At 38.6% G+C, this 22,299-nt stretch overlaps 2 protein-coding genes and 1 non-coding gene across 3 annotated transcripts; 1 reads left to right on the top strand and 2 right to left on the bottom strand.

The window, feature by feature from the left end:
* Positions 1-10,255: 10,255 nt before the first annotated feature.
* Positions 10,256-13,680, bottom strand: LOC137715966 (protein PMR5-like). The gene is made up of 5 exons (XM_068455334.1): positions 13,266-13,680; positions 12,701-12,872; positions 12,032-12,210; positions 11,485-11,643; positions 10,256-10,821 (listed from the first exon to the last, which is right to left on the bottom strand). Exons 1-5 carry the CDS (start codon positions 13,589-13,591, stop codon positions 10,479-10,481), a joined length of 1,179 nt encoding a protein of 392 aa, XP_068311435.1. The 5' UTR covers positions 13,592-13,680; the 3' UTR covers positions 10,256-10,478.
* A 3,792-nt stretch (positions 13,681-17,472) lies between these two features.
* On the top strand, positions 17,473-17,544 carry TRNAH-GUG (transfer RNA histidin (anticodon GUG)). The gene has a single exon. It is a non-coding gene; the product is annotated as a tRNA-His (tRNA).
* A 374-nt stretch (positions 17,545-17,918) lies between these two features.
* On the bottom strand, positions 17,919-22,299 carry LOC137715454 (asparagine synthetase [glutamine-hydrolyzing] 1-like). The gene is made up of 13 exons (XM_068454790.1): positions 22,046-22,299; positions 21,096-21,234; positions 20,850-20,945; positions 20,497-20,638; positions 20,220-20,410; positions 19,926-20,087; positions 19,756-19,836; positions 19,441-19,662; positions 19,206-19,340; positions 19,017-19,097; positions 18,831-18,917; positions 18,610-18,717; positions 17,919-18,461 (listed from the first exon to the last, which is right to left on the bottom strand). The coding sequence occupies exons 1-13, from the start codon at positions 22,123-22,125 to the stop codon at positions 18,225-18,227; spliced, it is 1,761 nt and encodes a 586-aa protein (XP_068310891.1). The 5' UTR covers positions 22,126-22,299; the 3' UTR covers positions 17,919-18,224.

The following is a 22,299-nucleotide window of genomic DNA, read 5'->3' as shown; positions in this document are numbered from 1 at the left end:
GTGGCAGCAAATGAAGGTCTTGATGTCGGAGATCGAGTCGAAGATTTGGAGGATGAGCGAGTCCGAGAGGAGATCAAAACCGAGAGGACCAATGGATCCGTCCCGAACTTGTCTGTTTGAAATGGGTCCCGAACTTGTCTGTTTGAAATGGGTCAGGTTAAGTCCGGTTCCAATGATCAAATTTGCAATACCCAGCCCGGCCTGCCCACCCCTAGATTACACAATCCATCAATCACTAATTAGGTATTAAACTCAACCCAAATACAATAAGTTATCCCCATCTATGTAAGTCACACATGAACGGCAATATTTGTTATTTTTATAAACAACTACTAGCCCACACACAACGTGTGTGAGAAATTTTATTTTATTTTATATTTTATTTTTATTTTATTTTTGAAATAGAAGTAGAAAGGAAGAAAGTAATAGAGAATATGAGAGTGAGAAGTTTTTTTTTTTTTTTTTATCTTTTTATTTTTTAAAATTAGAGATATGTTAGGATTACATGTAGGTAGGTTTTGAAAAAAAAAAGTAAAATTTGGTTGTGTGAAATTACATTTCTGCCACATATTTCTTATTCATGTTCTGTTTTAATTAAATAGTTAAACTGGTAATTTCATAGGATTTTAATTGACAATTAATGTTTTATTAATTAATAGATATTATATCCCCACCGCCATACATTGATTTTCATTTATGTGAAAACGTTAACTTGAGATTCTCTAACCCACTAAACCCCCTTAATCCATGCAAAATCCAACGTCCCCAAATGGAGGTTTGTCTATTAATCCAGACTCTGCCTGTGTGCAGCAGGTTCAAGAGAAATCTTATATGGATAAATTGATCTCTGTGTCAGGGGATGAATTACCAGATAAAGGCGTGTCTGTTCTACCTCAGGTTTTGTCGGCATTTCCTTCTAATCGTAATGGGAATTCATGTGTCAATTCTGGTATCAGAAATGGTGGAATTCGTAGTTTTAAATCCAGAAGCAAAAGTACCCTTAATTGGCTACCTTTGGACTCTCAAGCTGTATATTGCCCTGTTGCTGTTGACGAATATTTGGACAAGCGTTCTAATTTCATAGGGACAGCTGTTAGGCAGCATCTTCAATATTTAGAGTGGAAAATGGAATTTGCAATCGATAAGGGCAAGTATAGACACCGGTACTTGTCTCCTGACGGAGGAGAATATGAGTACTCTCTTTTTTAAGTGTGTAAGAAGTTGAAGAAACCCAAGAGAGATACAAATATTTCAATCTCTGAAAAAGCAACCCAGGGTAGGCACTGTTCAGAAGAGCAGCCGTTTCTCATTGAACAACCACGGGAGAGTCAGCACCCAAGTTATTGTCCTCAGAGGTCAGGGTTTTCTTGCCACAAGGAATTTATTTACAGACCTGAATATTGCCATGAAGCAGTTGTGGAATATTACAACCATGCAGTGGGCAAGATAAAGAAGAAGAAAGTACGAAAAATGAGATCAAAAGCAAAGAAGCACCTCTCGGCTGTGGGGTGGGTTTTGTTGTACATAAGCATAAAAACAAGGAACTTGTGCTACAACTCACCCAAAGGAGTGGTGCATCTTACACTTCAGAGTGCATGCACCAGCTGTATGGATGGAGATTTTGCAGAGAGACCTGCTGAATGCATGTATATCATTGAGGAAGACAAGGGCCAGCCGACTAGAAACAGAATATGGTCTGCAGCACGTAATCTAGGTAATCATGAAGCCTTTGTACCGTCAAAAACTCTGACCAAAAAATGTTCTAGAGATACTGTTAGTGTTAACCCAGTAACTCAGATTCTTATGAAGATAGAGAGAGAGAGAAAGAGAGTGAAGATTGTAGAGAGAAAATATGATTGAATTAATATCTGTATCTTAACACATAAGCTATTACAAGATGGAGTATTTATATCCTTAGTAAACCGACTCTTATAACAACTATAACAAACAAGCTAATCTGTTTACATGTGGCATCATCTCAGCCTTACATTCTTATACTTCTAACATCCCCCCACAATCTCATGCGTGGAACCGCCAAGCATTAGATTGGAACAATGAATCTTAAACAAATGAGCACTCAATCCCTTGGTGAGAATATCAGCAAACTGTTCTTGAGAAGACACAAATTGAACAATCAATTTGTTCTTGGCAATCCTCTCTCGAACAAAGTGAACATCTATCTCAATATGCTTAGTGCGCTGATGTTGGACTGGATTGAAGGATAATGCAATTGCTGAAAGATTATCACAAAACAACACAGGAGAAGAACAAACAGAAACCTTCAAGAAAGCCAGAAGTTGTTGTATCCAGTCTAACTCAGCAGCCGTGGAAGAGAGTGCCCGATATTCAGCTTCAGTAGATGATCGAGAAAAAGTTTGTTGTTTCTTAGATGACCAAGAGATGGGATTGGTACCTAAGAAGACAACTAAACCGGTTGTAGACCTTCTATCATTAGGATCGCCTGCCCAGTCAGCATCACTAAAAGATTTCAGACTCAAATCACCCTTGGAATATGTGAGCCCCAGATGCATAGTCCCTTTTAAGTACCTTAAGATCCTCTTTACTGCTGTAAAATGAGAATTCATTGGTGCTTGCATAAACTGGCACACCTGATGCACAGAAAAAGCAATATCGGGCCTAGTAAATGTGAGGTACTGAAGAGCCCCTACTATACTCCTGTACATGGTTGGATTGTTATAGGGCTGACCATCATCCTTCAATAGCCGAGTATAAGGGAGACATGGAGTATCACAAGCTTTAGAATCAATCATTTCAGTTTTATGCAGTAGATCCCTGATGTATTTAGTCTGTGATAAGAACAGACCAGTTGTACTCCTAGTAATCTGAATACCCAAGAAAAAATGGAGAGTTCCCAAATCCTTTATATCAAACTCAGTTGTGAGAGAGTAAATGACTTGTGTAATAGCTGCAGAACTGCTCCCTGTGATGATTATATCATCAACATACAACAATAAAATCACAACAGATTCACCAGCATGCTTGACAAAGAGAAAAGAATCAGAATATGTATGTTGAAACCCCAGAGAAGGTAGAAATGCAGTAAACCTTTCATTCCAAGCCCGAGGGGCTTGTTTCAACCCATAGAGGGACTTGTGTAACTTACAAACAAGCTCAGGGTGTTTAGCATATACAAACCCAGGAGGTTGAGCCATATAAACCTCTTCTTGAAGAACTCCATGCAGAAAAGCGTTTGTGACATCAAGTTGTCGAAGGGGCCAATCAAATTGAGCTGCTAATGCCAAAACTAACCGTACAGTAGTTGGCTTGACTACAGGACTGAAGGTTTCGCCATAGTCTAAACCAGGTTCTTGGCTAAACCCTTTTGCGACCAACCGAGCCTTATGCCGAGCTATAGACCCATCAGAGTGCCTTTTGACCTTGAAAACCCATTTGCAGCCCACTAAGTTCTTTTGAGGTGGTAAAGGAACCAAACTCCATGTCCCTTGTTTATACAATGCATCTAATTCCTCTGTCATAGCAGTGAACCAAACTGGAACCTTGAGTGCAGATTTGTAAGTAGCAGGTTCCACCAAAGAAAGATCAACAGGTGGAGACTCATCAAATGTGGTCAATAGTGCCTTCTTTTTAACAATTCCACTTTTACTCCTTGTTTGCATAGGGTGTAAATTGAGTGGAGGTATGGGTAATACAACTGGCAGACTATCAGGACTAAAAGCAGTGGCCACAGGGATCTCAGGATAGGAATTTGCAGCTGCAGTAATGGACTGAGAAACAAGATTGGAGGTGACTGGTTGGGAGGGTACTAATGAAGGGGGAGTGAAAACAGAATGATGTAATGGTGGAACACCAGGACTATGAGATGATAAACTTGGTGACACAGGTATAGAAGATGTATGTGAGGAGGAATGAGATGGGAAGGTAACCAATTCATTAAGACTATTAGGTATAGGTAATGGATGTGTAAAAGGTGCTGCTGTAGAAGACTGTGAAGATATCTTATGTAAAGAATTAACTGCTGTCAATAAGACTGAATAAGGAAACTCTGTCTTAGCAAAGATCACATGTCTAGAAATGTAGAATTTTTTACTGAACACCTCATAACAGATATACCCTTTATATTTGGAAGCATACCCAAGAAAGACACATTTGATTGTTTTTGGTTGCAATTTGGTAGTGTTGTAAGGCTTAAGAAGAGGATAACAGGTACACCTGAAGACCCTTAAGTGTGAAATAACAGGTAAATCCCCGAACAAAAGCTCAAAAGGTGACTTATTGTGCAAAGTTGCAGAGGGCATCCTATTGATGAGATAGTTAGCAGTTTGACAACCAAATGACCAAAATTGGGATGGTAATTGAGCATTTTGGAGAAGGGTAATTGTGGTTTCTACCAAGTGTCTATGTTTCCTTTCTGCTAAACCGTTTTGCTCAGGGGTATAAGGACAAGAAATTTGATGGGAAATGCTTTTTTCTGTAAGAAACCTTTGAAATCTGTGACTAAGGTATTCCCCACCCCCATCACTTTGTAACACTTGAAGGGAAACTGAGAAGTGATTCAACACAAAGGAATAAAAACCAACAAATGTGTCAAACAAGTCTGATTTATTGATGAGAGGAAACAGCCAACAAAACCGAGTACATTCATCAATGAATGTTACATAATATCTAAAACCATCAGCAGAAATACATGGTGCTGGCCCCCAAATGTCACTATGAACAACTTCAAAAGGTTTAACAGCCTTATTGACACTACAATGAAATGGCAGTTTGCTAAACTTGCCTTGTAAGCAACTTTGACACAACACAGGTAATGAAGATGTTGTATAAGGTATTTTAGCTTTACTGAGCATTAAAGACACAATAGGGTTTGAGGGATGACCTAATCTACTATGCCAGAGAGTAGATGAGACAAGCTGACCAAGGAAGGCTGTGGGTTGCAAAATCGATTTCTGAGATGCAAGATGATGATTGACAAGTGAAGGGAATGTATATAGCCCATTACTGCAAATTCCTTTGAACAGGATCCTCCCTGTAGCCTTGTCCTGTATCCAAAAATTATAGGCATCAAATATGAACCAACAGTTGTTGTCAAGGCAGAGTCTATGCACAGATAACAAGTTTTGAGACAATTTAGGCACATATAGTATAGAATTCAGCTTAATGGGATGAAGATGAGGTTTGAGAATTGTACTCCCAATATGAGATACTTTCAGACCTTCACCATTAGCAGTGTGCACTGTTTCAGAAGTAGGATAAGGAGTAGCCAAATTCAAATTGTTGAAGTCAGCAGTCATATGGTTGGTGGCACCAGAATCCGCAATCCAAACTTGAGGTGAAGCAGCTGGAGTGGAGGACAGTCCAGGTGTTGACTGTGAGGGATTAGGAAACACAGTGTGCATTGCTTGCATAGAGTATTGTGGAGGAGAGGAATTAGGAAACATGCCAAACTGTGGTTGTGAGAGACGAGGATCTTTATCCTTGTGAAAACAAAACTGAGCCGTGTGATTCTGTCGGCCACAAATGTAACACTTAGGCTTGGACCGGAATTGATTAGGACAGAAAGGTGCAGTGTGGCCTTCTTGATAGCACAGTTGACAAGTATGATAAGGATCTGAACAACTACCATAAGCTTGCTGAGGGGCATGACCCAGAAGACCTGGACTTGGAGTTGGAAGCACTCGAGTTTGAGTATTATAGGACTGCCTTGGCATGTTGAATCTGTTGCCTTGATGAAACTTGCCCTTGCCTTTGTATTTATTATTGTATTGACGAAAACCATAGTTGGATTGCCCAGAATTAGAAGAATGACCAGAAGAATGATCACTAGAACCCCTGTCAGTAGGAGAAGAATTGGTAGCCAACATTGCAGACAACATATGAGCATTAGTACTAGCATCAACAATTCCTTCCTCAGCAAGCAATTGAGATCGAAAGTCTTTCAACGAGATAACCTTTTCTCTTCCACGAATGACACACCGAAAGGTGTTATATTCAGGAGGTAATCCATTTAGAGCCAAAATCACAATATCTTCATCTTCAAAGAACACTCCTGCAGCAGAAAGATAATCTCGAGCCTCTTTGATTCTCTGCAGATACTGAGAAATTGTATTGGAGCCTTTTTTAATGTTTTGTAAGTCAGACTTCATCTGAAAGATACTAGTTCTTGAAACTGTCGAGAAATTATCTTTGAGACGAGTCCAAATGTCCTGAGAACTAGTACTCCCTATAGCGCAAGAAACAGCTACAGGGGATAATGTAGCCGTGATCAACTGCATAAGGGCACGATCATGCATTTTCCACACTTTATATTCATCAGATTCAACATTAGCAGATGAATCACCATAACTGACTTCAGATGCAACAGAAGAGGAAGATACAAAACGAGGGGGACATGGGGACGAACCATCAACAAACCCCATAATTCCATATCCCTCCAGCATTAATTCCATTTGAAAATGCCAATTAAGGTAATTAGAGTCATCCAATTTGACATTCACAGAAGTGGACACAGAGGAAATCAACCCAGTAATCGGAGATTGCAAAATCTGAAGTTGCGAAGCAGTAACCATGATTGTAGACAAAGAAACTGAGAGAAAGAATACCTTTCTGTGGCTCAGACAAAAAAACAAACACCTGGTGTGCAGCCAAAAAACACCCAGAAAACAAGAATCGTGACGTGAGTTAGAAACCCTAGAATCTTGAACACCAAGAAAAATCACCAAGAGAAATCACCAAGCGAAATCACCAAGAGAAGAGACGATTCAGCTCCAGAGTAGCAGACGAAGATTTGTAGAATGCGGAAGCAACAAAGGATCGGATCTTTATGCGTGAGCAACAATGGCGATTGATACCATGTTAACCCAGTAACTCAGATTCTTATGAAGATAGAGAGAGAGAGAAAGAGAGTGAAGATTGTAGAGAGAAAATATGATTGAATTAATATCTGTATCTTAACACAGAAGCTATTACAAGATGGAGTATTTATATCCTTAGTAAACCGACTCTTATAACAACTATAACAAACAAGCTAATCTGTTTACATGTGGCATCATCTTAGCCTTACATTCTTATACTTCTAACAGTTAGCATGTCACAGGCGAGTAATCTTGTGGAGTTTGGTAATGTGAAAGTTCATGGTAGTAGAAAACGCCCAAAAAAGAGAAAATATGGATCGACAGAGGAGTTAATAGGTGATGAGAAACTAAGATTTCTAAAGGATCAATGTGCCAACCTTCCAAAGTTGAAAAGGAGAAAGGGATCTGGAGATTTGAATGGGTCAAGAGATGAACTGGGTGGTAGTCAGCCAACTTGTGTGCTTAGGTCAAGCAAACAGGTGCAGGAAGCGACTTCCTCGCACAACAATCCTCACACTGTTTTATCTTGGTTGATAGACAATAACATGGTTTCTCCAAGGGAAAAAGTAAATTATCGGAGCACAAAGGATAGTCATCCAATGAAAGAAGGGAAGATAACTCGTGAGGGGATCAGGTGCTGCTGTTGCAAAGAGGTGCATACTCCTAGTTCCTTTCGGCATCACGCTGGCAGTAGTAACCACAGACCTTATGCCAATATTTTTCTGGAAGATGGTAGGTCTCTCTTGGATTTCCAGGTGCAAATTATGCATGGAAGAAGGGAGCGGAACTTCCGGGAACAACCATGTGATAGGATGAAGGGCAACTGGCGTCGAGGCGAGAATGATTACATTTGTACTGTGTGCCACTTTGGTGGTGACCTAATTTTATGTGATCAATGTCCATCATCATTTCACAAGATTGTTTTCTATGAGTATTTCTAATACTCTGTGAATTGTCTCATTTCGTCTTTCTAACCCTTTTGTCAGAAATGATTGAGATTCTTGACTTCTTTTCTTGGGCTTAAATGTTTTTGCTTCTGCAGGCTGTTCCAGAAGGTGACTGGTTCTGTTCATCTTGCCGTTGTGGAATTTGTGGCCATATGAACTTCAAAGAAGAGAAAGAGTCTATCATGAATGATAGTTGTGTTCTCACCTGTGGCCAATGCGAGCATAAATGTAGGATGCTTGTTATTTGTTTCATCTGTTATAGCAAATGCATGGCTGTGAACTTTGTGTCTGTGGTCACGTCTTCAAAAAGTTCGTAATTTTAGTTTTCCACTATTTGATGTAGATCACAAAGGGTGCCTGAGAAAAAGAGGCGCAAATGAAACATAAGTGATCCAAAAGGAAACTGGTTTTGCAGCAAAAACTGTAAAAAGGTATCTCAAAATGCCATCAATGTTTTGTAGTTTACTCTTTAGTTGCTTGTTTCCCAGCCTGATTTGCAAAAAAATCAGAAGCATCGCTTTTACCCTTTCTAAATTCAATTAAAAGTTAAACTATTCTAAATAAGTTCAGTCTCATGTTTTTCTGTCAGATGTTTTAGGGTGAATTATGGATCTTATTTATTATAACATTCCACCCCGAGCTACTTGTCTCTTTCGCTTTTCTCTCCATGTAACGTTGGATTGACTGTTTCAAGTTTTCAGATATTTTTCAGCCTTCATGAGCGTTTAGGAAAACAAATTCCAGTAGGTGATGACAATCTATCTTGGTCACTGTTGAAGTTGAATAAGTGTGATACTCATGCTACTGATGAACATGATATTGATGATGCCTTGACGGACAGCAGGCTCAATATTGCTCTTGATGTGGTTCATGAGTGTTTTCTGCCTGTTAAGGAACCTCTTACCGGGAGAGATCTTGTAGAAGATGTCATCTTCAGCAGGAGGTGTGATATTCGTACTGTCATTGTCAAAATTTCTTTTGCGTGCCTCACTTGCTAAAATACTGCTAATACTTGAGCTTAGCACATGAGACTCTTCATTCTCCCCTAAAAAATTGTGTCTCGTTTTTACATACTTTTGCATGAATCACGAACAAGAACGCCACCTTGAGGAGGATTCGGTTGTATCTAACCAGTTAGATGCCTACATACCTTGTGTAGTTGTACCAGGATCAAATTGACGTAGTTATACCTACCTTCACAACTCCAAGGGTTTGGGTTTGAGGTGATAATCCTAGAGGCTCAACTAGAGAGAGATTTTTTTTTTTTTTTTTTTTTTTTTTTTTTTAATAAACGATATTATCTACACTAAGCGGAGGGGGTGTCTTAGCCTCACAATGAGCTAGCAATAATATGGTTCAAACTCGCCTTTGGCGAGAATCAAACTAAGACCTCTCATTTACAAGTGAAGAAGAATACTATTATACCATAATAATAAGTGGCAAACTAGAGAGATTTACTAGTGGAAAGTTTTACAAAATGTTTTTTCCTATCTAAGAGCCCTCCTTATAGACTAGTTGAGGAGAGGGCAGAAATACGAATATGCCCCCGAGATATTATGAGAATATTCTTGATTTTCTTTATTTATCACAAAAATAATTAACAGACATTTACTTAAACAGGAGGTGAATTAAATGCGTAATATCATCTAATCATTTTAAAACTGATTCCGTAATTAGGATGTGATTAACCCCAAATTGGGAATTTGAGGGTTTTTTTGAGATGGAGTGTGACATGGAGAATACAGTTAATCCGAAAGTAAATATTTGTTCTAATAGCTATAATTTATACAGTAGGGAAGTAATTTTCGCAAACCACTTTATCTCCCCAGCCCCTGTTTATTCTTAGCATTAAAATTCAAAAAAGATCAACGAACAAAAATAATTATGTGCGAAAACCATTTGTCCAGTCTAAAATACATGTATGGCATATCTGTAACCTAACCCACTAAAGATTCGTAAGATGTATACATTTACTTTATTGGGCTCATAAATAAGAAAAAGTCCATAACCCAGTAACCATGTTCCACAAGAAGCCCGTATTGATCACAATACAATAGGGTAAACTAAGGTTAGGTTCAGCTCGAGCATCGACCTGATAGGTCCATACTGACAACTGAACCAACAATAGTCAGTGGTGGATCTTTCCAATTGAAATTGATCCACCACTTTATGTAATCCACAACTATCAAGAGCTAAAATATAGAGTTGGTTAAAAAATATTATCGAGATTAAAGAACACACTGTTTTAGTTAACTTGGCTAAATTGTCGCGGGAATATGCTTCCGCAAAATATATTTTAGAGCTTATAATGTCACGAAAGAGGACTTCAGTGAAATTGCTTTGAACCTAAATTAGAACTAATGAAAAAGGAATGAAAATGAGTAAAGAGAAAAAAAATCCTCCAAGAGAAACATAAAAATAACAAAAACGTTAAAGAATTCTATAATTTAAAAAATGATGAGGAAATAAGAACCTCATTTTAAATTTTCCAGTGTGTCAAAAGCACAGCTTGGTATAATAATGTATTAATACAATTGGTTAGAAACATTTCTTTTCAAATTTTCAACCAATTGTATTACTACACTTAGTGTATCAAGATAGAGCCGCAAATTTCGCACTCACTCATCATAAATGTATCACAACATAAAATAAAACCTAAATAACTTGTTAATTAACTAGATTGCAAATAAAATAAAAATTAGAAGAGCAAAGTTGTGTAAAAGAGTTGGTTCCAAGTGTCTGGCAGTCCAGGAAGGCACCAATGGCTGCAATCTGCTGAACGGTCAGGATTGGCTCTCTGCTGAGGGCTTAATTCTCCACTGTAGATTGATGGGTGCCCGTCTTTTCTCAGCTCTGAAAGCATTGTGATGTCCAGCAAAGATGGAGGATTTTTCATGTCCCGGATCACACTGTTCATCACTCTCATTTGGTCTGGATAAGTTGTCCCGGGATAAGTTACTCCGCTCACTTGCATAGGTGATGTTTCTCCATAGCAGTTCTTGGTGGTTCTAGGAGTTGCACCACCATTCCATTCATTTGGGCTGTCAATTTAGCATGTTAGTCAAGTTTACCATGTACAAAAATCCATGCCATGTTCTAAGCATAAACACACAATCCACAGTCACTAAATTACCCGATTCTCACTTTAGTCCTTCCGTCGAAAGTCTATTATTTGTTCCTATAAATTTTGATTGAAAAGTAAATAATTTTTTACGGAAGGACCAAAGTGACATAGTTTAACTTTTGAGGATAATAGAATTCTAAAGCTAAATTCCAGGACCAAGATGAGAATTGGATAATAACTGAGGAACTATAACACAACAATATCTTCAAAATATCTTCGTCCAGTTATTAGACCCCACCATCTATGGCTAGTGTACCGACCTAAATACAGAGAGATTTTCAGTGTGCAAGAGCACGGCCCGCAACACCAAATGTATTATGACACTTGGTGTACCAGACTGTGGGTCTTTTCTCGGCACACTGAAAATTTTCTCTTAAATAGAAGGTAGGAATCAAGTCAACATTTAGCAACCCAAAAAGATAATAAAAAAAATGGAGCAAATTTTTGGAGCTTGGAGCTAGCGGTGCCTAGCAAATTCCAACATATAAATTATGAACCCTGAAAAATTGAAAATTGGAATTTCCACCAAACACAATTATTGGAGGGAAGGAGAGAGAAAGAGGAGGAAGGAGAGACTCACTCGAAGTGTGTGGGAGAAATGGAGAGGAAGAAAACTCGGGTCCGTGCGGTGTCGATGTTGGAATCAACCCAATTAGCCCATGTTTTTATCCCTTTCTCCAAAGCAGCCAAACGGTCCATATCTTTGTAATATTTCCCTCCTGACTCCATGTAATCCCACCTACACGTTTTCAAAGTCCAACACAAACACAATGATCTTAAATTTCAAACCAATTCTCCATGTCGAGAATAACTTACATTAAACGAGTACACCACCACTTTAGTATCTCAAATTTATATAACTCGCTACAGGTAATAGGTTTAAAACACCAAAGTGACGAGCCAAAAGCATTTGGAGCTTTGGAACATGTCAAAAACATTTTGGACAAATCCATGAAAATGTTTTACAACTTTTGCTTCAAAAAGTGCTTCTATAATCTAGAAGTCATTTTCACTATTTCTATCCCACTTTACCAAATGCTTGACTCTGTATGTGACTATGAATTTGACCCTAAACTTACCATTGCACAAAAGTACCATAAGCTAAACAAAACACATGAATTGCTCACCCTTGGAGACCTCCGTCATGGCTCCACCAATGACCGGTGTTGAACGACAGAACGTCGGCATTCCGCCACGCCTTGCTGTTCTCCGAAATGTCCTCAAGCCTCAGAACTCTCTTCCCTTGATAAATTTCTACGTCAACCAGGTACGGAGCTTTGTAAAATTGCAGTGTCACACCGTAGTCCTGCATTATAGTAGCAAAAGCCAATAAGGTCCTGTTTGGATTGAAATGAAATGATGCTCTCATTTCCCTGCTCATGACTTTTTTGGGACAAAGAACATGTTGGTGCTATCCTGCTGTCTTCACCAACTGACCCAAAGGGTCCCTCAAACAGTTTCCCTATGTGATTCTTTTGGACTCAGATTTCAAATCATTGTCAAAAAATGGGAAAGTAATTTGTTCATTTATTAAATGAACTTGCAATCTTTTTGTTCCTACAACAATAATAGTGTATGAAAATGCCTTGATGCACATTCATGTGATATGGAAAGTTGATTAGGGCAATTTGTTCGCCTCTTGCACTCAAGTTTGAATCTCATTTTTCCGCAAATTAGAGTAGTTTACAATATTCCTCGTAAAAAGACATTTTGGCATTGAATTTGAATATAATTGCTTCAAGAAAACAAAGTACCATAGCCCAGAAACAAGCAAAGCAAATTAATCAGAGACTCACCAGGAAACTGAATGTTGAAAGTGGAACTCCTTTGACCATTTGAGTCTGGGTTTGTGGATTTGCAGAGTAAATGAGACAAACCAAAGATTCCCATTGATTCTTCCCAAGTGAATCCCCTACAAACATCACTGTTTTCCCTTTCATTTTGAGCAGAAACTCAGCCCCATCGAACCTACCAAGAACAAGCAGCTACACCAAAAGTCACCACAATGTAAACAAAATCCTAAACTCACAAAAACCCATTTCACAAAATCACTTTTCAAAGTGCTTTTGCTTACAATTGGAGCTCACAGTCAAAAACCAGCACAAACCCATTTCACAAAATCACTTTTGACGGCTTTTGCTTAACCTTCGGAGCTCAAATCAAAACCAGCAAAATCCCATTTCACAAAATCACTTTTGAAGTGCTTTTGCTAAACCTTCGGAGCTCAAATCAAAACCGGCAAAACCCCATTTCGCAAAATCACTTCTGAAGTGCTTTTGCTAACCATGGAAGCTCAAAATCTAAAAATCACCACAAACCCATATAAAAAAAAAATCACATCTTGAAAGCACTTTTGGTTACCTTGGGAGCTCACAATTGAGGGGTCTCCATCTGTACTTGAGGTAATCGGAGTCCGGGCGGCCGTACATTTGGCAATTGAATTCTGGGTCGATGATTAAGGGGCACTCAGAGGATTGGTACATTGGGTAGGAGTCGTCTTGGACCCAAGTGCCTGCAAACAATGCGCAACTGGATTGATTGGTTTGGAACATTGGAGCTGTTCTGTGATGGTGGAAGTTGTGGTGGTGGTTCCTCATGCTGTATATTATGGCAGAGTGGGATTGAACAAGAACTAGGCACAGAATAGTTAAGCATGAAGCAGCAGATTGGGAGCAGAAAAGAGCCATTGCAGAGAAGAAAGATTATTGGGTAATGAAGATAGGGCAAAAGCTAGCTGAAAAGCGGAACTTGAGAGAGGGGGAGGAGGAGAGAGATGGAGAGAGAGAGAGAGGGGGTAGTGATGTAAATTTAATTGTGAGTTAATTTCTTGTTTACTAAGTTTCGTAATTTTCAATAGTTGGTACATAAAATTATTTTCATCCAAGAGTCATATCTCAAATTTTAATTTTGGGACAGTTTCATACATCCGTTAATTTTTTCGTTAAAAATTCTGTTAACTGATGACGTGGAGCCCATGTGGACAATAACTGAGCGTCACGTGTTAATATGGACCCACTTTAATATTAAAAAAAATAATAATAATATTAAAAAAAAAAAAAAAAAAAGTAGTTTCTAGGCCTCAAAGTCTCACCCCTCTTCAACCTCCCCCAACCTCCTCCCTTCCGTCTTCTACTCCATCATTTCGATCGCCGGCGATCCTCGCAATCCCCGACCCCATCCCTCCCCCTCTCCTCTGCACACCCTGTCCTCTCCCGCCCTTCCTTTCTCCGGCTAATCAATTCCTTCTTGTCCATCACCTTCGCTGCAAATATGCACCTCTGCACCCCACCAAGGGACTTTAACTCGCCCAAGTAGACGGAGTCGAGGTTAGAGGGAAAGTTGCCAAATCGGGGATTCGGATCAGATCTTGTAGATTGCGGACCAGAAAAGGTCGGAGGAAGAGGATTGGGGTTGGGACTTGGGGACTACGAAGGCGGGGAGGCGAGCGGAGGAGGAGGCGAAGGGCTGGAGCGTGGATTCGAAGCAGGTTGTGTAGCCAATTACTCTAAACAGCTCGAATATTCCCATTCTCTCTCTCTCTAGGGTTTTCTGAAGCTTGTTGAAAGACAATAAATAGAAGAGACAGAGAAGAAAATGGAGACGCCCAGCAACGAGGAAAAGGACATAGACGAGGAAGGAGGGTTTAGGCCCAGAAACTTGGTGGTGGTGGTGTTCGTGGTTGTGGTAGAGGTGAAGCTCCGGCTTTGGAGAGAAGGGAGCGATGAAGTCAGGGGTTGAGGCCTAGAAACTTTTTTTTTTTTTTTTTAATATTAAAATGGACCCATATTGACACGTGGCATTCAGTTATTGTCCACGTGGGTGCCACGTCATCAGTTAACAGAAGTTCTAACGGAAAACTTAACGGATGTATGAAACTGTCCCAAAATTAAGACTTGAAGTATGACTCTGGGATGAAAAAAACTTCATGTACCAAATGTTGAAAACCACGAAACTTCAAGGTAGTAAACAGAGATTAACCCTTTAATTATTTAAGAATAAAAGTTGAAATCTTGGTTCTGCAATTGCAAATGGGCCTTATATACAAGGGAAAGATCTGGATCCATTTCATCAAATTCACTAAATTCATCAATTTTGATCCTTGAAATTTGATGCAACGGTTCAAGTTATTTTAACTTTTAAAGAAAGCCTCTGTTTGTAGGCATTGGATCAAATTTCAAATGTTCGGAATTTGGGTTTGTTGTATGCATGTAAAGGTAGGGATCACTCTCACACGTGAGATAAAAATTTAGATGGATTGATGACGGTGGATTTGTGAGAATTTGATTTGGACCCCTGAAGCCTTGAAGCTGAACTGACACTATTTGCTTTCTCATTGGAATGCAACTGGTTTTGTCCACAAATCATCATGGGGTCTTGTTGAATATGGTGTTTTTATGAGAAAATCTTAGAGTACATTAATATTTTGTTAAAATTCTATACTGTACTAGTGTAAGGGATGAACTATTGTATTGAATTGCATGACTGAATTTTGATAGTTTCAATCTAGTCGTTCAAATATCAGTGTATAGACATACATTGCTAAAGTTAAATATATCTTGAAGAATTCTATACAATTTAATTTGTGTGTATGAGTCGCTTAAAAGCCACAACATATTATACATTGGTGTAAGGTAGAAAGGCAATGCATGCCTATGTATGAATCCAAGAAAAAAGAGGAGAATCAATTTATTTATGGTCCTTTGATTGCCCATACCAAGGAGAATAGGTTTGCGTAAATCATTTCTCTTTCTTAAAAATGGTCTTAAAGGGGTTGAGAGCTCTTTCATCTATCAAGCGTAAAAGATGAATTCATGAATTTGCTACTATTAATAATGTTATACTATCTTTAATTTGAGTGAATTCAATGCAACCAACGAGTATGTCACATTACAACTCATACAATAATTACTCGTTGTTGAGATTTCATGAAGTTCAACTTGGGACCAACTGGGCAAGGTTGTGTGCTGAGGGAGGCAGGCAATGTGGGGTGAGATCATCTCAACTTGGTGTCTAATGTCTATGAGAGCCTATCTTTCTGTGTGCTGTTATGTTAGGCGCCTCAAAGTTGGATTCTTTTGTCTCCCCGTTAGGCACTGCACCTTTCTATGAGAACATCATTCTTGCAATGCTTACTTTGCTTTATGGAAAATATAGGTACAAGCCTCATGCAACATCAACATCCAAAGTATCACCTTCATCCTCATGAATTTGGGTTTATGACAAAAACTTTTAGGTGAAATTGTGACCCTCTTTGGCTTCTTCTCTATTGAAGTTCTCGTGAATAGAGTTGTTGTTAACATTCTATGAAAGTCATTAAAAAAAAAAAAAAAAAAGTAGTTAAGAATGTTTATTTTTGCATGTTGGTGCTCGATCTCTCACACTTAGATTTATCAAAACATAAGGAAGAAAGTACCGTACACCCGGAAGAATGCAAAGATGTCACTCTCAGAGAATAATTTTAGTAGATGATCCATGTCCTTTTGTGGCAGCTGCATGGCAAAATTAGAAGAAAAAAAAATCCTATTTACTATAACCGGAAAGGAAACTTGTGATCATTTACTGCTAAAGTTAAAGTTTATTTAAGGTTTCCATGGTTAATTTGTATTAGAAATTTTGAGGCATTTCACAATTGGCTATCATAATGTGAATGACTCAGTTTTTCAACTAAAAAAAGGCTTTGGAATCTTTGCCTTTATTGAAGTGAGGTTTTCTTCTCCATATATGTGAAAGCACAAGTTTAGTTTATGCCAAGCCTCTAATGTGAATTTTAAAGTTTATATGATTCATATTGAATATTATTTAGGACACCCTCTTAATTATATTCAATACTCTGCATGAGATTTCAGAATCATATCTTAGAGTATTTTCGTTCTTTATTGAATGTAGATATTCATTGTCACATGCCTCTACGAATAAATCTAAAACCTCAACAATGCGCCAAACAAACCCAAGAATTATGACGCATTGTCAAATGATCAAAGACGTCTCCATTAGTAGGATAATTGTCTCAAGTCTAAGGACTAATTGCATTATTGTAACTTTAGAGCTTCTTACTTGACATGTAAGTAAAGACTTCCATATTAGAACTCTCATTTGACCCCTTAAGTGAATTCATTCTCTATTGAACACCTATATACTTGTATTGATGTCTTTCACACCAATGACTCGAGACTAGCCATTCTCTCAAGTGGAAGACATAGTATGTAGGGATCTTTAGCGGATTGTCAATTCCCAATTGGTCCTACAATAAAAAAAAAACATTCAAGATATGTGTATGAGAGAGAGAGAGAGGTCTTATGAACCTAACCTCTTTAGATTGCATTCTCTCTATTTCGTATTCCCTGGACTTTATTGTTTGGAGGTTGACAATATTTCCTACAATCAAAATTTCGCCTTCTCTTTTAGGATTTGGTTTTTTTTATTAAGACGGTTGCATCATTATGTGGTGGATTAATATACATATTATTAATATTTATAATATGGTTGAACGACAATCTTGATGTACTGTAAATTTGCAATAACTCATACAAAATAGGTATAGGATTCTTAAGCCCCAACAAACAATAAAGTGGCTGTAGTTTAGTGGTAAGAATTCCACGTTGTGGCCGTGGAGACCTGGGCTCGAATCCCAGCGGCCACATTCTTTTTTTTCATTTTTTAACATTTTTGGGTGCAATCTGCTCATATTCTTAATTGGACCTTAGAAAAATGTCTGTACTTCTGGGCCTTGAACAGCCCGCTTTATTATCATGAAGAAGCAAACACAGGTAATTACGATGTTCGGAAATTCTCCCGTGCACATTGTTTTTGACAAATGAACGGTTGAGATTTAGAACTCATTTGAAAAATACTTTTAAATGATTAAAAACGTTTTTAGAAAAAATGAGCGTACGAGTATCATTTCCCCATTCGCAATACTGTGTATATATCCAAACAAATTAGTGGCCTCAAATTCACCGGTTTTTGGATCAAGCTCTCCAATAAGGACGGAAAAAGAAGAAAGACACCATAACATATGCAAGCTCATTGTCTTATTATTCAAAGTGAAGGACAAAGAGGACTGAAACCAAAAGGAAACATACATAGAGGTTCTTCTAACCTTCAAAACATCTCCACAACAACATTAGACAACACACTTAAGAATACTACAACATATGACCACACAAACATCTTTTGGAAACCACTGTGGCCTTTTCTTTCAACTTTACATACAAGCCCCCATTACATTTTTTACATCGAAAAGGCATCGCGAAGCCTATTAATTCTGTGATTACCACCCTTCTTAAAACTTCAGGGTTCGGGTCTTCCTTCGGGGCATTACTAGCTGTGGATTGCAACCCCCACAGTGCTCGCTTTCATCTGAGGTACATTGTCAATGATCTCTGGAATTCCGCTAGTCACCGGTGCACCCTGCTTGTCATAAGCTTGTTGGTGCACTTCAAATATAGCCCTGCCAGATGGGTCAAGATTTTTGGACCATTCGGCATCCCATGCCACAGCTGTGGCTGTGCTGCAGGCTACACTCGGTCCTCCAGGCACTGTGTTCCTGGCCGAGTTCTGCATTACCGGATTATAAGTATAGTGAGTTAGGTCTCTATGCTAACATCTGGTCTAGAATGGTATTAAATCTCATGGACGAGAGTTTGTTAGGTTTTTAGAGTTGAAGAAAAAGAACATAAACAATCAAATCGTTCGCTATATTTACCTGTGGGAAGAACCTTTCGAAAATCATTCGGTAGTAGTAGGCCTCCTTTGTATATGGAGTGTTGTGGGGGAAGATGCGTTCAGCATTCATCATCATCTTATCAGTGACCTGAAAGTATAAGTTTAGCATCGATCATCAGGCAAGTCAATCTAATAACATCTTCTAGATTACTACCAACAAACGTAAAAGAGAAGCGTAAAACAAATTGGATAGATGTGTACATGGAGAGCAGCATGGGATTTGAGGCCGTCAATCCAACTATAGCCGACCCCGTCGCTGAACTGCTCCTTCTGCCTGTACAGAATGTGCTGCACGCATTGAACATGGTTTGTAAGGTCACAATTTTGTGTTATGGATGTCAACTTCTCGGCAACACTTAAATGAAAGAAAGAAACAGAAGGGTATACCTTTGGCAAATAAGGTTGCTCCTCATCATCAAACGCCTTTCGGAGGACCCATTTCTCAATTCTTCCTTGGTCCTTCATGATCTGTAATTTATTCACAAATATATTGAAAAGCCAAGTGATCAGTAACTTTATAAGTTCTGTTATACTGCAAACCGAGGCAATCCCAATATATATATTCTTATGTCTCACCATTTTAAACTCGGGATCAATATCCATTGCAACTTTGATAAAATCCTTGTCCAAGAATGGGACTCGGGCTTCTAAGCCCCAGGCAGATGTTGATTTGTTTGCCCTGAGGCAATCATACATGTGCAGTGCCTTGATCTGCATGCAACAAAAAGAACAACTCCATGGTTATTTCCTTTCCATTCAAACTCTACGATAACCACCTATTTTCGATGTAAATAAAGAAACAATCCAGTACCTTTCTGCAGGTTTCGCGGTGGAACTCTTCCTTGTTGGGTGCCTTGTGGAAGTACAAGTATCCACCGAAAATTTCATCAGATCCCTCGCCAGAAATCACCATCTTAACCCCCAAGGACTTGATCTTACGCGACATGAGAAACATAGGGGTACTAGCTCGGATGGTGGAAACATCATATGTTTCTATGTGGTATATGACATCTTCGATCGCGTCAATTCCATCCTATCACATCCCAAAGGCAAATAGTTCAAGGTTTTGGCTCCGATAAAGAAAGGAGCAAACTCTTTAGCTTAGACAGGTTTTTTATATTGATACCTGAACTGTAAATTGAAACTCGTGGTGAACGGTTCCCAAATAGTCTGCAACTTCTTTTGCAGCCTTCAGATCGGGTGAGCCCTGCTCAGCATATGAGGGACTTGTTTAGGAATCTATAAGTTCTCATGAGATACATAGTGAATCTTTCTTAAATATTTTAGAATTCTCACCTCAAGTCCAACACAGAAGGAATGGAGATGTGCGCCCCATTGCTTGGCCGCCCTTGTGCCTGCCAAGTGACGAGCAGTGATAGAGGCGACCAAAGATGAATTCAGACCTCCGGAGAGAAGAACTCCGAAAGGCACATCAGTCATTAGCCTTTTGATCACAGCCTGCATGAATACACTCTACACATAAGCTATAGTTCAAATCAAATTCGGACATCCAAGTGAAATAGGAGTAACTCAAGTAACCTATGGAAACAAATTATAATCCATCTGAAATTGCAAGTGATGAATTTTTACAGTTTCAAAGGCGCGCCTCAGAACAAGCGGATCATATGGCGCTGATGGAATGGTCTCCGAGAACCATGTAGGGTTGTACCACCTCTTAAGTGCACCTTCTTTGCTCGAGTACAGATGACCGGGTGGAAAGTTCTCAAAGTGTTCGCAATCATCATTCAACCCTTTCAGTTCCGATGATATCCAAATCGAGCCTGGATAAAAAAAATAACGCACGTTGATGTCAAAACCGAAGGAATAATTGCAGAGAAAAAACAAGCAAGCTAAAACAAGACGTTACCATCAAGACTCCAGCCGATATAGAGGGAAGTGATTCCGATAGCATCGCGAGCAACGATGAAGCTGTTGTCGCGGGTATCCAGCAGCACAAACGAAAACATGCCGTCCAGCATATCAACGAAATCCTCCCCATACTCTTCATACTACGCAAACAAATGAAGAACAAAAAAAATTAAACACTGGTGATGCTAACCAAGAACTGTGTGTCCATCAGCACCCTCAACATCCATTCGCTTTGATCAACCCGATAATTAATAAGAAATCGAAACTTTAAATACACGAAAATGACTTTTATCTCATCCGAAAAATCAATCATAAAGCTCAAAACCATAGAAATATAGTAAGGTGACATACCAGATGGGCAATGACATCACAATCGCTGCCGGTTCGGAACTTGTGATTCGGCAGACGGCTCCTCAGCTCTTCATGGTTGTAAATCTCTCCATTCACCTATGATTTAAAAAATAAAAGATAAAAAATTAAATTAAATTAAAATTTAAAAAAAAAACTCTTCTATCAGCAATCAAAAATTTATCCATTTTTCGAATATTCAACATAATTAAACCCCACAAAAACAAGAATTATATGACGTGGTTTTACCGTGACAACAATTGACTTGTCCTCGTTGTAGAGAGGTTGATCACCAGAAGCAGGGTCAATGATGGCCAGCCTCTGATGAGCCAAGAAACAATCTCCATGCTGGTGCAGCCCACTCCAGTCAGGTCCACGATGCTTCAACCTATCAAACAAACAAAAAAAGATAAAATTTAATAAATAATTACATAATTAAACTATGTGATTTCAATTGCCGATCATTTTTTGCTTTTGGTCATGTTTTCAAAAATGGACACAAATTCTAATCATTTTGGACCCCCACAACCTAATACATGAAAGGTAACATGAATTTTGGGACCACTCCAAAATCATAAAAAGGGTCGGAATCAAACGTTTGATTTTGACCAAACACTAATTTCTTGCGTAACCAAAACCAATTACCGTTTTTATGATCATATTATTGTGATGCTTGTTGAAAAATAAAAGAATGTGCAACAAAAAGGTCGCCATGTTACTTGTTTGTTTTTATAATACAACTAAACGTCAACAGGTCTTGGCTTCGAGAAAAATCCAGATGAATTGCGCACCATAATTATCATATGTGAACAATCTAGATGTATGCAAGTGCTAATTAGCTAAATACAAAAATTTAAAGCCATTAGTTCATTTTTAACTTGTTGAATTTGTGGTACAAATAAAAGTCAGCATGTTCGTAGCTTCGGGCTTTCATAAGAAGTATAAGTTAAATGGAAAACTAATGAAAATGGTTTGAAAATTTTGAATTTCAACTATAAGAACAAAATAAAGAGTAAAATAAATAGTACTATGATTGACTTTTTAGTGTAAAAATATGTTTTTTCGTTAAAATAAACAGTACCGGAAGTTTTTCGTTAAAGTTGTACTTAACTTAGTTCAACCAATAATTAAGAATTCTAACCTTGAAAACCACCCGAAAAAAAAAGAAAAAAAGAAAAGAAAGGGAATTAGGAAATTGCCTGCGCGAAAGCTCAAGAACTCGGACCCTCTTGGCCTGAGAGTCATCAGAGCAACCAAGAACAGCAAGAATTCCACACATTGTGAGTGATCAACTCCCAAAAAAAACCCAGAAACAAAAGCTAAGGATGTGTTTGGCTTTTGATGCAACCGAGGAAGCAGAAACCAGAAGGAAAAAGGGGAAGGTGGCAGGGGAACTAGGAGGCAACAACACGTCACAAAAAATACCGATATTTCGGGTGTTGTTCTTGCTCGA

This window comes from Pyrus communis, chromosome 14 (genome assembly GCF_963583255.1).
Source record: "Pyrus communis chromosome 14, drPyrComm1.1, whole genome shotgun sequence".
NCBI classification, from domain to species: Eukaryota; Viridiplantae; Streptophyta; class Magnoliopsida; order Rosales; family Rosaceae; genus Pyrus; species Pyrus communis.
The sequence above is the reverse complement of the archived record's forward strand: the minus strand, read 5'-3'. Positions and strand labels throughout refer to the sequence as shown.

Bases quoted from the DNA above. Each gene is read 5' to 3' on its own strand.
- LOC137715454 (XM_068454790.1), bottom strand. From the start codon at position 22,125: ATGTGTGGAATTCTTGCTGTTCTTGGTTGCTCTGATGACTCTCAGGCC. The intron at 20,411-20,496 runs GTAACGTCTTGT...TTTTTTATCCAG, and splicing joins TATCGGCTGGAGTCTTGATG to GCTCGATTTGGATATCATCG. The intron at 19,837-19,925 runs GTGAGAATTCTA...TATGCTGAGCAG, and splicing joins CCTTCTGTGTTGGACTTGAG to GGCTCACCCGATCTGAAGGC.
- LOC137715966 (XM_068455334.1), bottom strand. From the start codon at position 13,591: ATGGCTCTTTTCTGCTCCCAATCTGCTGCTTCATGCTTAACTATTCTG. The intron at 12,211-12,700 runs GTGAGTCTCTGA...ACTATAATGCAG, and splicing joins TTTCAACATTCAGTTTCCTG to GACTACGGTGTGACACTGCA. The intron at 10,822-11,484 runs GTGAGTCTCTCC...CTAAATTGACAG, and splicing joins ATTTCTCCCACACACTTCGA to CCCAAATGAATGGAATGGTG.